The following is a 15,275-nucleotide window of genomic DNA, read 5'->3' as shown; positions in this document are numbered from 1 at the left end:
CAAGTACAAGACAAGATTCCACCCCCCAATGCTGACTGAGGGGAGGGGTGGGCTATCCCCTTACATTTGCGTACAAGGAAACTTCATTTAATATATTGTCTGTCATTAAAATGCTACCAAAAGCAGCATATGCTCAGTAACAGAAACCAACTATGAAGCTGATTTAAATGCAGCCAACACTGAGTATGACTGCAAAACAAAACATGGCCCACATTGGGCAAACATGCTGATAGGAAGCTTTTTTTAAAGTGCTGCTTAAAAGTGTGTTTATGGAGCAACTGTGCTAAACTTGTAGCAGTTTAAAAAAAATACATCAATTCTAGATGAACTAAGTTTATGGGTACTAAGTGCAAAGTAATACAGGTATGTTAATTTCAAGGTCAGTGTTTTCAAGTTTGCTCCTCATTTTCATGTGTTCAGGGAGAGCAGAGTCTGATGGTAAGGTAAGGGTCGGGGGGAGGAGGTGTAAGGGGAAGAAACTGAGGGGGCAGAGGGCAAAGGGGCTACCCTTCAGATTTATTTTCCTTGCTATAGCAGTGGGAAGGGGACAAATTCAAGGCAAAACTCCAATACTTAGATTCTATACCAGGACAACTGTAATAAATTTATCAATAGAATCTACTTATGGGGGGGAGGGGGGGCTGTCTTCTATTTAGTTTTGTATATTCAAGTCAATATGGTAATCTTAGTTCTCCCAATGTTACCTTGTAAGTCATGTTTTATAGACCCCAGATCATTTTTGTTGATCTTCTAAGAACATAAGAATTGCCATTTGCTGGGTCAGATCAGAGGTTCATATTGCCCATTACTGTGTCACACATTCATCTGGACTATTTCCAGTTTGTTCATACCTTTCTGGATGTGTGGTGCCCAAAATTAGGCATTATTTTAGGTAAGACCTCACTGCTGCTGAGAAGAATACAGGCATTGCTTCCCGTGACTGTTCTTGTATCCTGGGATTCTTCGGGGTTCTCGTATTATTTTTACCCCCAGCAACAGCACATGAAATCATAGCTTGTAAGACACTCTACTCTTCATGTCTCTTTCTCCTGTACTGCAGCCTAGCCATTCATTCCTGTTTGTATTTGTGGATGTGATTGTTCTGTCCCAAGTTCAATATACTTTACATTTGTCCTTATTGAATTTCATATGGTAAATTAGAGAAATGGCCTGAATTTAATGAAGGTCATTTTGTATCTTATCCTGTCTTCTAGAGTATCTGCTATTCAGCCCAGCTTGGTGGTCTCTGAATATTTATTAAGTGCACACACAGTACCATTGTCCTTCCATCCTCATTGAGTTCTATCACTTAAAACTAGAAGGAAATTATAGAATCAAATTGAGATAAATGGTCCATCCTATAGTAAAATATTGCTTTAACGAGAGAGAGAGAGAAAATCCCCATTGGTTCTTAAGGAGTATCTTGGGATAAGTTCAGTGCCAGCAGCGGGGTTCATTTAGTTATATTCCTCATGGCAATTGTAAAATATTTGTGAGAGATAAATGTGGAACATGACAAGTAGGCAAAATATTACTGCATTTATTATATCTATTGAATATTGAACTATAGAAATGTGCGTTTTACAAGCATACAATCTACCAAACAGCTTCTTTGCACTGTTTTCCACAGGTAGCTACTCTCTTTCCATCAGGGACCATGATCCACAGCATGGTGATGTTATTAAGCACTACAAAATTAGGAGTCTAGACAATGGAGGATATTACATCTCTCCAAGAATTACTTTTCCTACCATCAACGACATGATCAAACATTACCAAAGTAAGTTAAATGAATTAGTGGATTACTTGTCAGATATTAAGATTTTATTTTAATGGAAAAATAATTTTATTGTTCTATTTCAGGTCTTTCCAGTACATTTTATAAATAATCTAAGCACTGTGAATGTTGTAGCAAGATTCATGTTAAGAGCGAAACACAAGTTCAGTCGGAGTCTAAGGCAATGGTATCAAATTTACCAGGTCCTGTATGCCAGATGTGTGGGGCTGGAGTAGTCCGCAGGCTGGATCAGGCCTGCAGACCATCCCCTTGTGCTGGATTCGGTGCATGGGGCTGGGCCAGTGCAAGTACCATGTGCATCACATGCCCCAAATTGGCCCCATGTGCAGCACTGCAGGTCAGTCTAGGGCCCGGTGCATCTGGTGTGCAGGTCCAGTCCAAAACCACCAGGCATCACTGCAGACCAGATGATAGGTCATTGGAGGCCAGATCCAGTCTGTTGGCTGTATCTTTGTACCTCTGGCTTAAGGTCTGTTACCGGTACTAGAAAGTCTGCTTCTGATCTCTCATTTACCAGTATAAAATGAATAATAATATAAAAGTCACTCCTCCCAGAGTTACACTAATGTGCAGTTAAAGTGAGAAAAAAACAGATAAAAATACTGTGTTTTTAAGTGTAGTGGTATATTATAATAAAGGTGGACGATATTTACAAAATGTATTACATCTGGTATGTTGTTAAACATCTACTGGTATCTTCATAATATGAAACAAAAGCAACCTTATACATGTTTATGCCAGTGGTCTGGCTTTTTGCTATTGAATGTTCTGGGGAAAAATCAAAATTTCCATTGACAGGGAATATTACTTTCCAATATGCAGTAATTACTTTAAAATTTTTATAACTTCTTGGTTATCATAATGGTATTCTCCCACCCTTGCTCCCATTGAACATAGTCTTGGTAGTTCAGAATAATATTTTGGACACTGGAGGGAAAATATTGGGTTGAAATTTTCAAAACTACACTGAAAAATTAACCACCTAATAAAATTATGCAAGTCTTTTTATTATCATGCTGAATGTGTCATAATTATTTCTTCTCCAGTCACTGAACAATTATACACTAAAAAAGTGTGATAATATAGGAATTTCAAAGCAATGCTACGGGTACATGGCACATAAGTTAAAATAATACTAATTTTAAGGTCCACTTAAAGTTTTGGACATTTCAATAAGATCAAGATTAGGTATTTTAAGTCAATGGTAGCTTTTTTCCATTATTTTATTATAAATGGAGTTAGATCCAATGATTCCTTTTAAAGAGAGAGAGGAGCAATTTATGTGCAACCATCACTTGTCTTCAAAATGCGTAGATGACTTGGTGCAATGCTACCCGCCCCTCCCAATAATAATAATAATAATAACTGGGGGGGGTGTTATTATTATTATTATTATTATTATTGTTATTATTTTGCCTGTCTTAACTGACTGAACCAACATACTATGTACGTTAAATGTCTTCAGGGACATAAATTCTCAGGTGATCTTAAGTGTTGTCTAGTGGCCTGAACATGGGGCAGGGGTGCAGAAATATCTAAATTCTGTCAATGCCTGGGCCATAGATTTCCTGTGTTTCAAAATTTGCTGTCTAAAGTTAGGCATCTGAAGAGGTGAATTTCAGCTTTCAGAAATCTGAAGTCTAGGAGGGGAACAGCAGATACTCATTGTTTCTGATTTTTTGATCATAAGCAACAAGATCAGTCTTTTTTTGTTTTTATATTTCCTGAGACAGGTCTCCTACTCTGTCTTCACTGACATGCCATCAACCATTAGAACATGCATTTTATTTACTTTGCTGTTACTGCCCTCTTGGAGTGAAAAAAAAGCATACATTATGAGCAGCCATGATCTTTTTTTGTCTGGTATTAACTGCAGATCACACAGCTATTTTATAGATTGGTTTTTGAATTCCGAAACCCTAAATCCCAGGTTTGAATGGTTAAATACGATGCGATGATTGCAGCAAAATTGGTTTCTATTAGATCAAAGCATTCCTCATAATGCCTGTTTTATTTTGAGCTGATTGGTGTTGATCTGCAGTTGTGCCTACATTAAACAAAGTATGTTTAACAATGCAATGGATTTTTATACTTTGTTTTTCTTTGAAAAACAGAGCAGTCAGATGGTTTATGCAAAAAACTGGAAAAAGCATGTATTAGCCCTAAACCCCAGAAACCTTGGGATAAAGATGCATGGGAGATTCCACGGGAATCAATTAAGTTAGTGAAAAAACTTGGAGCTGGTCAGTTTGGAGAAGTTTGGATGGGTGAGTAGATAATACTTTGTGGTTTGCTTAGGTTTTTGAAAATGTAAATATTTAAAATGTAACTGAAAAATAAATGTCTATAGTACAGTTTCAAAGACACTGATTCACCCTTGTGTTGCTAGCTTTGACCCTCATTGGAGTATTATCTGAAATAATTAGCCCTATTACATGTGTACAAATAGCACTTTTATCTTGGAAAACACCCTCTCTTGATGCAAAACATCTGAACAGAACTTATCAGTTTTTTGCGGGGTTTGGAGGCCGGGGGGTGGAGGTTCAGTACTTTTTATGGCAGGTGGGTTCCCAAGCAGCCGGAGCCATCCATACTGGCTTTTTGCTGGTATTGTTGTAACGAATCACACTGATGGCTATCCTTGCAGATAGTGACCACAGAAAACCATGCATTCAAACCTTACAGTGTAGTAACTCCTGAACAAGGATTTGATCTAGGGAGAAAACCATGGGTGGATCCAGGATTTTGTAAGAGGGTGCAAGAGCACTAACTGGTGCTGCAGAGGTGGCTGCACCTCTGCTTCCATCCTCTTCCTACCAGGTGGGCAGACCATGGTGTGGAAGCAGCAGCTGGGGACTTTTCTTAAGTCCTGAAGCAGATAAGATTCTTCTCTCCCTGCTGTTGGCACCTCCTACCCCTTCTCCTCCACACCCACCAGCATGTCCCTTCTCCCCTCTCATTCTGTCACTGTTCCACCTGCCACTATCTGTGGCTACCCCAGAGGTTGGGGGAGCTCCAGAGCCATTCCTGCCCTGCTCTAGCTGGTCTGACTAGGAGTGGGGCTTAGCTTGGGGCAGCGGTGGTGGCAGACAGTCTCTTCTGTCCCTGAGCCTGCTCCTGGGCTTAGAGGAAACATCCAGAGGGACCTGGGCAAGGAGGAGAAACCCACCCACTGCTGCTGTTCCTGGCTGAGCCTGGCTCCCTGCGGAGCCTGACTAGAGTGGGACAAGAACAGCTCTGGCTTCAACAATTTCCTGTGGCAGTGAGTTTCATATTCTAACTGCTTGTTGCATAAGCAATATTTTCTTTTACTAGCTTTAACTTGGATCTTTTAATCAAGTTAAATATGTTTTTGCTTTTGGAAAGTGAGAACTAAAGGCCCTGATCTATCTTTTTTTATACTATCCATTTTTTTAAAATATTTTTTCATGTCCTCTCTTATTTTTAATGCAAGGAATCCCAGTCTTTTCAATCATCCTTTCCATGTTCCTCATTATTCTCCTCATTCTTCTCTGAATCCTTGCTGCTTCTTTAGAAGTTGTGTTTAATGAATAAATATCTTAAATATTTTAAGCTGTGGGAAACAGTGCATTTTTTAGTTTACTTCCTAGAGTAGTGTTCTGACAAGCTTTGAAGAAGGACTATTGGCCAAAATATTGTAACATTCTTATAGGAATATACGGCTTGTAATACTGTTTTGAAATGACTTTTCTAAGTAAAAGTAAAGCATCTTTGTATTAGCATGAGTTTGGCATCTTTGACAGCTAATCAGAAATCTCCAGTTTGACCTACAGATTTAATCTTTCAGCATAAAAAAGCATGCAAATTGTCTATCTGCATAATATACTGTGGCTTTTTTATGAAGATGTGAGCTAAAGGGCTTTAAGAAGGCACCTAAATCTGGCATGCCTGGGTGATGCTTTATTTAGTTTGGACAGAGACCAGCCATTGTGCAACATTTTTTCTGTCTAATAAACTAAATCAAGAAATGTTTTAAACTGACACTGAAATACTGTAGAAAAATCTGTGGTGGTTTGTTGCTGTCCACTCAATGTAGCTAACTTCAGGAAGTGACTAGTTCTGCGCACACATGCATAAAAAATTTTAAAAGGGGTGTTTCTGGTTCAAGATGTTTCCTCTTGTTTTTGTGATCTTCTCGTCATCTAAATTGGGCTTAACATTTGCCTTTGTGAATTATTACTTTATGGGAGAAATTACTGTACTGTGAAGTTGAGCAACGTGCTTCCTCTCACTCTCTGCAGCATTTCTGAAGCAACAGAAGCTGATTTGCATGGCGGGGATCCTTTCTAGTTATGAGCATGATTAATCTTAGTAGCAAAGAAGTTAGAAGTGGAAAAGACATGTTAGGTCATCTGGTCCAACACCAGGCCACACAGGATTGTAGCAAGTATGCTTCTCCACTCATTAGCTAACTCAGTAGCTAATAATAAGCTACTGAAAATACTAAGGAGTAGCGTAGTGGCATCCGGCTATAAGCTGCTTATGTTCTTTTGATAAATTACTTCTGCTTTACGGTACAAAGGTGATTTTTATTTTTTTTTAATTAAGCACTATTAGGTATCAGGCTTGATTTACTGAAGAGCTTTCTGTGATTAAGTTTAAATGCATTTATAAATACATTTATAATAATGTATATAATACACAATTATGTAATGCATAATAAATTGTGTTGCATAATTATGTATTAATAAGTAAATAATTATTTACATAATTTATACATACAAAGAGAGGTATGTGTATGTACGTGTGTACATGCCTTGCATGCTAGCAGCAATATACTTATGGGTTCATCAATATCTATTTATGTGTTCCCCCACCCCCACAAGAATTTACAGCCTGTTGTTAAAAATTCTCTGGGTTTGAAAGTGTATATAAGACTTTATCTACAGTTTGTTTCTTTTGAGTTTAAAAGAAATTGTCTTAAATCATAGGAGGGCTCTAACTAAGTTTTCGTCTGAATTCGAATGTGGAGTGGGGCCCTCCGCCTTCTTTGTGTACCCGTGCAAGGTACCATAACAAGCCCTGCACTGAACAGGTGGAGCTCCTTAGTTTTTGAGAATTGCACCCTGTAGAGAAGAATATGGCTCCCTCACTGTATTGGATCATCAAATGCCCATCTTCCTGTTGCAACAAATGCCACATTTAATTTCAAAAGTGCTGGTTTAGCATGATGGAGTAACTACTTTCCATCATAAAACTTACAAAGATTTATCAAATATTGAGCTAATGTATTTGTGGAGCAACAGTAGTGCCACAATAAATTGAAGTAGCATTATGGGTTTTTTAATGCGTTATGGTACTCGGAGAACAGGGGATATTCAGTTGCCGGGGCTACAGTGGTGCCAACCACTGACATTTTTTGTGGATGAGTTGGTAAGGTGACTGATTTACTGTTCAAGCCCCAGTTATTCTGGCTGAGAGATGGCTACTGGTGTTGGGATACTGTAGATACTGAAAGGAGGTGGAACAGCTCTTTTTCAGTGTGCTCCCCAGCCATTGCCTGAGAAGTGTTATAAATCATCCAGAAATAACCCAGTCTGTTTGTTGTGTTTTCAGACAATACAGTATTTCTATAACTCAAACTACATTTTAATGATAATGTTGCAAGGAATTGTTGTTTGGGAGTGAGGAATAAAGGCTATATTATGTAGGAGTCTCTCCTTTAGTTGTAGAGATCTAGTTTGAAAATGCTTTTGATGTTCTTGGTTTAGCTTTTAATGGACATCACAAATCTATATTGCAGCTTGGCATGACTTGACTTAATCTGTGCAAAAATTCAGTGAATGCTTGGCTGCACAAGACTTTTCTTTAGCCAAAATAATTATCATCTCAGTTGTCATACAGTATAACTTCATATATCCGGATATCAAAAATCCGGAATTCATCAAAATCCAGCACATCAGGGAGTAGCGGCGGCTGGTTCCAGAGCAGTGGAGAGGGAAGCTTGCATGCGGTGGCTGCTGCCACCATCCGCCACCCCGCACTGCTGCTCTGTGTGCAGCTGCTGTTCTGGGACTGGCTGCTGATTTGGCTTAAAAAATCCAGAATTGTTAAATTTCCGGCAGGTGCTCAGTCCCAAGCATGCTGGATTTATGAGGTTATACTGTATTTATCCTTAAAGTGAATGTCTGGGCTGTCACTAAATTCTGTGGGGTTTGGCTAGTAACTTTAAAAGATCAAGTTCCCCAGCTTTGCATGTCTGCAAGCACCACGGTTCTTCAAAAAATTTCAACATTCCATGAAGTGACTACTTTTGCTGATACAGTTTACAAAGATTTTTATACTTTTGAGTTGGTGTACTAGGGAGCAGCTGCACTGACTTCATAGTTTAAAACAGCACCCCAGCCTACATTTTTCTATTCAGTTTTGTCTCCAGGTACCTACTGCTATGATACAAGTCATAACATTCTCTGGTACTAGTAATCCATGAGTGAAGGAGCTCTCAAATAGGGCTAAGAGAAAAGTTAAGAACACAAAAGAGCCATTATAGTTTATTTTACTAATGAGTCACATTTTTCTGACATCCCAGGTGTTGGGTTTAATATACTTTAAATGTCAATCTGTAATATTACACTGTTGTTATCTTTTTATGCAACTACTAGAGCAGCAGAGGAAGTCAAACCAAAGAAACAAGAGTCTCTTCATGAAAATAAGAGTCTAAAAATGTTCCAGCAATTTTTTTGACATATCTGACCACTGGTTATCTAATTTCCTATGGCAAGTGTGCAAGATAAATGGGTGTGTTTGAAAACGTTGCAGATGCATTTTTGCAGTGTATTCATATTCTGAAAACTAATCCAAAGTGGTCTGGCTGAAACCTACAGAAAGGAAGGAACTAGAAGCTTCATCACTTACCCATCCCCTTTTGTATTCATGTTTCTTGTAGGAAGTTAGAGTGCGTGAACATTTGTCTCCTGGATTGCAAGTGCCAGACACTGAAGAGTGGGTGTAGACCATACGTCAGATTCAGTAGAGGCAATGCAGGCATTGGAGGGGAGCCTAGAGTAGCAGAAAGTCTGCTGCTTTGGGTGAAGCTTGTAACAACCCCAGTAGTGAGTTGGGGGGAGGGAAAGTGGCATGAATCAAGTTCATTCCTCTCACAGTCTCTTCCTGGTTGATGTGCATTCAACAAAGCATGTCTGCCTGGCAACTGATCTTTTGGGAAACTGATATGAATGCAGTTAGAACCAGGAAATGATTATTTATATCGTGGTAGTGCCTAGCAACAGTGCTTAGGGACCAGAACGCCATTGTGTTTCTGCTGTACAAACACACAACAAAAAGATGGTCTCCATTTCAAATTATATCATTCTGTAGTGTAGCCTGAGCCTGAAGCCCTTCCATAACCGACCATTCAGACTGTGTTGTGTTCCTTTCTGTGCCACCTGTGATACACAGACAAGTACGTACTTAGCAGATGACACCGATATGGGTGCAGTTGCAGGCACTGTGGAGGGTAGGATTAGGATTTAGAATGACCTTGATAAACTGAAGAAATGGCTTAAAATTAATCAGTTGAAATTCAGTAGAGTCAAATGTGAAGTTCTACACTTGGGATAGAACAGTTGCGTGCACAGAAACAACCTGGAGAGAGACTGGCTAGGCAGAAGTACTGTGGACAAGACTCAAGGGTTATAATGATGAACATGTGTCAATAAACTCTTGTACAGAAAAAAGGCAATAGCATACTATTCTAACAGGAATGTCACATGCAAGTCAAGGGAAGAAATGATCCTTCCACTCCTATCATCGCTTAGTAGGGTCTCACTTAGAAAACTTATGTCCAGACTTGTGCCTTGCAATGCCAGAAAACCGGGGACAAATTGGAAAGAATTCAATGAAGAGCAACACAAATGATTAGTGGTCTGGGAAATGTGATTCAGGAGGAAAAGCTGAAAGAAGTGAAATTATTTAGTCTGGAGAAGTGAAAGAGGGATTTGGTAACAGTCTTCAAATACCAGAAGCTTGGTTATGAAGAGGATGGTGATACTCTGGGGCATCAGGGGATAGGACAAGGAGCAGCACTTTTAAATTGCAGCAAGGGAAATTTCGATTGGATATCAGGAAGAACTTTCTAACTATGAGAGTGGTTATGCAATGAACAGGCTACCTAGAGTTGTTGTCTCGTATCCTTTAGAAGTGTTTACAAACAGACTAGCCAAACATCTGTGTAGGTTGGTTTAGGCGGGGATGATCCTGCCCTTAGCAGAGGGTTGGATTTATCAATAGTCAACAACATTTTGTTGGGGGGAGAAGGGATGGGGGTTGATTTTAATGCAGCTGGCCTTCAAGAGTGGGCAGCTGCCCACTCTCAGCCTGTACTGGAGCCAGAGTCGATCATCACTCTCCTTCACTCCGCTGCAGTGCTGCTATTGCTGCTTCTCCCTAGTGTGGGCAATGCCCCCTGCTGCTGCAGTGGCACAGAAGCCTCCTTGCCCTGAGGGCCAGATGAAATGCCTGTGGGCCACAGGTTGCTAACCCTTAGACTAGATGACCTCTTAAGGTCCTTTCTAGCCCTACTTTTCTCTAAAGCTGTGAAAAAACCTTGCTATAGCTGCCAGCTAAGTGATAGTTCATAAGCTTAAACTGCTAGCTTTAGTCTTCATTTGGGGGCATCTGATTCAGTCTTTGGCAATGACCAAGTTGACAGTTGTTTCTTCTATTCAGTCAAGTTATCAGAAATGAATAATATACCTATCAGCATTGATTACTGTTTTTCTTAAATAGCATGCGGCTGGGGCTAGGCCTGCTATAAAATTTAAGTGCCATTCTGAGGTGGCCACACTTCCTTTATCTGGTTTCCTCAGTTGTATGTGAGAAAATAGCCAACTTCTTTCCTTTTCCCTGTTAACTAACAGAAGAACGGTAGAGGACCAACCTCTTAAGTCTTGTTTTTTGTTGTTACTTTGTCATCTTTTCATTTTGTTCTGTCACATGAGAGGATTCTGGTAAAACAGAATTTATTTTCATGGCCGTGCCATGGTGGGATGTGCCGAGCGCCCTTAACCCTGACTGAAGTAAATTTTAGTACTGTGTACACTTTCTGCAAGGAGTTCAAAACACAAGAAAAGTTTTAAAATAAGCCTAAAATGGTACTTAAAAAAAAAAAAAAAAAAAAAAAAAAAAAAAAAAGATTTATGGAACTATTTTACATATATTAATAGGCCAATTGGAAGTGTCTATTTATCTTTCCTTTCTTTTTAACTCTTCTGTGCAAGAGATTGTTCCTTGGCTGCACTTGGTTGTGCGTTGTACCAGGCTTACTGACAGCTTTTGGAGGTTGTGTTCTTTCTTCTTTAAAAAGATGGCAGATGACACTAGGTAGGGCACTAATTTAAGACTGGCAAGACCTGGATTCAGTTCCCTGTTCTGCCACAGATTTTCTGTATGACCATGAGTTCTTTCTTTGCCTAGAGTGAGTAACTACTGGGCTGTGTACTTTCTTTTAGAGAGGCAAACTGTTAAAATTGTGCAGACTGGCTGGTAGCTAGTGTGTTGAGTCATGAATTTTACCTCTTCCTGTTAATTTTTTTTGCAGTGTTGTAATGTGAAGAGTAGGGCACAAAAGGAACCTTAATAAAAGTGGTCTCACTTTATATTGTTTTTGCATAGTTACTTACAAAAATAGAACATTGTACATCAGTGGGTAGAGCAATAATCTGTTAATGCATCTTGGAAAATAAGAGTTTATTACACATTCAAATGGGCTACATAACACTTACCTCCAAGATTTTACTCTCGAGTTCTTGTCTAGTTCGTAAGCTTTCCTAACAGTTGGCACACTGCTGAATGATTCCTGAGCCATGATGGTTCCTTCTTTTCTAGGCTTTTATAACAATAGTACAAAAGTTGCTGTGAAGACTTTGAAGACTGGAACAATGTCAGTGCAAGCATTCCTGGAGGAGGCCAACCTCATGAAAACGCTTCAGCATGACAAGTTAGTCAGGCTGTATGCAGTAGTCACCAAAGAAGAACCTATTTATATAATAACAGAATTCATGGCAAAAGGTGAGAACTACTGAGCCTTAAAAGCAGCATCAAGAGTTAAATATTCTATATGTAATGAATTTACTCCCAGTAACAAACAATGGAAAAAGACACATATTTTATACATTTGCAGATTTTGGTTTTAAATGATCCAGAATCTCTCTCTGAAGGACAATTTATATTTTATGCCCACAGTGTTTTTAGGTTGCATTATGTCAGAAATTTCTCAAAGTCTCTAAAATAAAATTTTTTGGCACATCCTAAGTGTATTCCTTAATATCTGTGGTCACTCTGGGTAATGTGACTGATCATCTCTCACCAAAACGGTGTAACTAGTTAAAGCAAACTACATGCAGCAATCCTTCACTTCATTAACATTTTCATTAATTATCTAATATGTTTCATTGATTGTCCATCATGCAGACAACCAGGCTTTTCTAGGTAGTTACTACACAGTGCAGAAGGTTCACAAAATAAAGCTATTTATGAATGGATACTTTAGTTGCATGTTTTCATCAAAGGGCCATTCTGTTGTCTTTATGAACAAAAGGTAACTTTGAGTAGATGTGTTTTGTGGCATTTTAAAATCATAATATGGTTACAGAGTAGTAATTACAGGCAGTTCCCCAAGGACAGCTTTTTTTATATCCCTAAAAATGGGAAAATCAGTTGTTCATATCTGTGACTCCAAAAGAAAAACCAAAAAACAAAACCCCAAACCAGAATAAAACAGGCCACTCTCACAACAAAACAAAACAGGTATTGTTTTGTGTTGTTGTAAGAGCATGTTAAGAAACTTAGCTAATCGTATCCAATTTAATGTTGTCACATATTTGTAAAACTGGCAACCTGATTACAGGGCTAGTGATGAACTTCCTTTGATTTGTAAACTATGCTGATTTATTCTTTCTTTATTGAAACAGGCAGTTTGCTGGATTTTCTGAAGAGCGATGAAGGAAGTAAATTGTTTCTTCCAAAATTAATTGACTTCTCAGCTCAGGTAAATAGTTACAATACAAACAAAATTGAGTTGCTGACAGCATTTGTCTTTTAGTCTGAAACTTGTGTCAATTATTGTTGTAAACTCTGTTGTAGTAACAGTGAACTTTATTTCATCATACCAAAAAGCCTTGAGAAATATCATGTCTAGAACTACTTCTACATGGGAAGGAAATAAGAGTGTTTTATGATAAAACCTACCTATTCTTAATGTTGGTATGTTATCTGTTGTCAGTGCTATTGTCATTTCCGTTTGCAGAAGAAAGGGCTGTTTTCATTTCTAGTAGTAATAATATGTAATGGTCTACTCAATTTACAATTCCATGGATTTTGTGGAAACTGGAATATCCGGGATTGCCTCCCAAAATCGATGTAAAAAAACAAAACAATAAAAATGAAATGCTGGACCCTGAGGGTGGGGGGGGGGAGGGGTGTTGAAGTGCCAGCTGGCAGGGTGGCATGAAGGGCAGCAGACAAGATGGCAGCCACCCTCTCATCCTTCCTTCCACCACTGAGGCCTCTACCATTCAGTGCCGAGAGGTGGGGCTGCCAGAGCACATCCAGGTAATATACACAGAATTAGCTTTTTATGCCATAAACAACACATGAAAATTGTTTAGTTTCTCCATAATTTAAGGTAAACTTCTAATAATATAAAATCAATTCTGCATAGTATATGCACTTGAGAAACTTTTAAAAGACTGTTAGTAAATGCTTTTTTTTTTTTTTTTTGCACTGGATCAACTGGTCAAATTTCTATTTAGCTGAAGAGTGCTGTTGCTTTCAAAATAACGATAATTTTAGATGCATTTCAGTTGTTTACACTTACTGCAATAATTTTTAGAATTATTTTCTTGTACGTGTAGCGTATGAGAGAGCTCAGCTCACTCACATCAGAACCCAATTAACAACAAATAGCTACAAACTATATAAATGGGGTACCTATGATTTTTAGGTTACACTTGTGTAAGCTCCAGAATGACACAGAAACCAGAGTCCAGTTTAAAACCCAATGGGTGCATCTACATTAGATGCTTTATTGTACATTAGACTAATTTAATGCACAGTAAAGCATCACTGTCTACACGTGTGCAGCAATTACTGTGCAGTATGTTAGCTTAATGCACCATTTTCTAGTACAGTACCTATAGATACAGGTACTAGAAAAATTACACATTAATTAATGCACCGTACTGCATGCATAGACACTGATTGGGAGCAAATTGCTCCCGGTCAGCCTGGGCAGAAGGGGGCCACAGGCTTTTACCTGTGTTAAGTGATTCTGGGAGCATATTGTTCCCCCAACTTTTTCTAATGAGCATTAGACTTGGCAGACTTATTATTTTGTATTGATTAGTTCCAGCACGCTGGAAAGACAATAATAGTATTAAGTAGCATAATGTGGTTGATACCATTGGGAAGCCAGTATGTAAATAAGTATGACGTGAGTCTTTCAGTTACAGAGGCTACTATGAGCCAACCCAGATGGGTGTGTCTACATGAGCGCACACGTGCCTCTTGCCCCATCTCAAATCCCTTTGAGATGGGGCAAGAGGCAGGTGCAGGAATGAAAAAATGTTCCCTGTGCCCCAAACTTGCAGCACAGAGAGAAAATTTAGACCCCTGGATATCCAGGGGTCAGAAAAAAAACACTCCACAGAACAGCAGAGCAAGGCACGGTCCCAGGCCATTCCTGGAGCCAGCACAGGAGTCAGTCCTCCAGAAGAGATGCTCTGGTTTCGGCCAGAGCATCTCTTTGGTGCTCCTGCTGCCCACGGCACTGTCCAACGTAATTTAGGGAATGGGGGAGGGGGCGTTTATAGGTGACAGGGGGATGTGGGGGGAATTTGGAAATGCCCCGTGCAGCCCCAGGGACATTCGCCCCGCCAAGTGGCCAGACCAGCCACGGTGAAGCTGGCGGCATGCAGAGGAACCTGGTCCAGCCCGTGCAGCTCGATAGTCCAGCTTTGCACTGGAGTGAGTCGCGTGGCTCTGGGAGGGACCTCCTGGAGCCATGTGACTTGGTCTGGTGGAAAGCTGGATTAGCGAGCCACACGGGGCTGGGCCAAGTCCCGCCGCACCGGGTCCCCCCCTCTGCTCTGCTGTGCCTGCAGGGAGGTGGTGCACAGTGGGACCTGCTGCCATGGAACCAGCCTGGTTGGACGGCAGAGCAGCCCCAGGGCTGGCAGGACTCGGCTGGCCTCAGCACGTGGTCCCCATGTGCCGGGTTCTGCTGTCCATGGGACCAGCCCAGCTAGGTGGCAGAGCAGCCCCAGGGCTGGCAGGACCCGGCTGGGCTTGGCATGCGGTCCCCAAGATCTGGGAGCTGGCAGCAGCAGGCTCAGAGCACCCCACTCCTGCTGCTGCTCTGGAAGGTAAGTTATGGGCCCTGGGCGGGGTGCCTGGGGCCCTGGGCAGGGGGATGGTGGCCCTCCAGGGTGCCTGGGGCCCTGGGCAGGGGGGGCGGTGG

The 15,275-nt window shown here is 40.3% G+C and overlaps 1 protein-coding gene across 2 annotated transcripts in view; it reads left to right on the top strand.

The window, feature by feature from the left end:
- LYN (LYN proto-oncogene, Src family tyrosine kinase) overlaps positions 1-15,275 on the top strand; it is a 125,929-nt gene that overhangs the window by 74,209 nt on the left and 36,445 nt on the right. For both annotated transcript variants that reach the window (XM_006032430.3, XM_025214183.1), the window contains 4 exons: positions 1,631-1,780; positions 3,913-4,065; positions 11,645-11,827; positions 12,730-12,806. In XM_006032430.3, the coding sequence (XP_006032492.1) occupies positions 1,631-1,780; positions 3,913-4,065; positions 11,645-11,827; positions 12,730-12,806 (563 nt within the window). The remainder of the gene's footprint in view (positions 1-1,630; positions 1,781-3,912; positions 4,066-11,644; positions 11,828-12,729; positions 12,807-15,275) is intronic.

Source organism: Alligator sinensis, unplaced genomic scaffold (assembly GCF_000455745.1).
Source record: "Alligator sinensis unplaced genomic scaffold, ASM45574v1 scaffold999_1, whole genome shotgun sequence".
In the NCBI taxonomy this organism is placed as follows: Eukaryota; Metazoa; Chordata; order Crocodylia; family Alligatoridae; genus Alligator; species Alligator sinensis.
The sequence above is the reverse complement of the archived record's forward strand: the minus strand, read 5'-3'. Positions and strand labels throughout refer to the sequence as shown.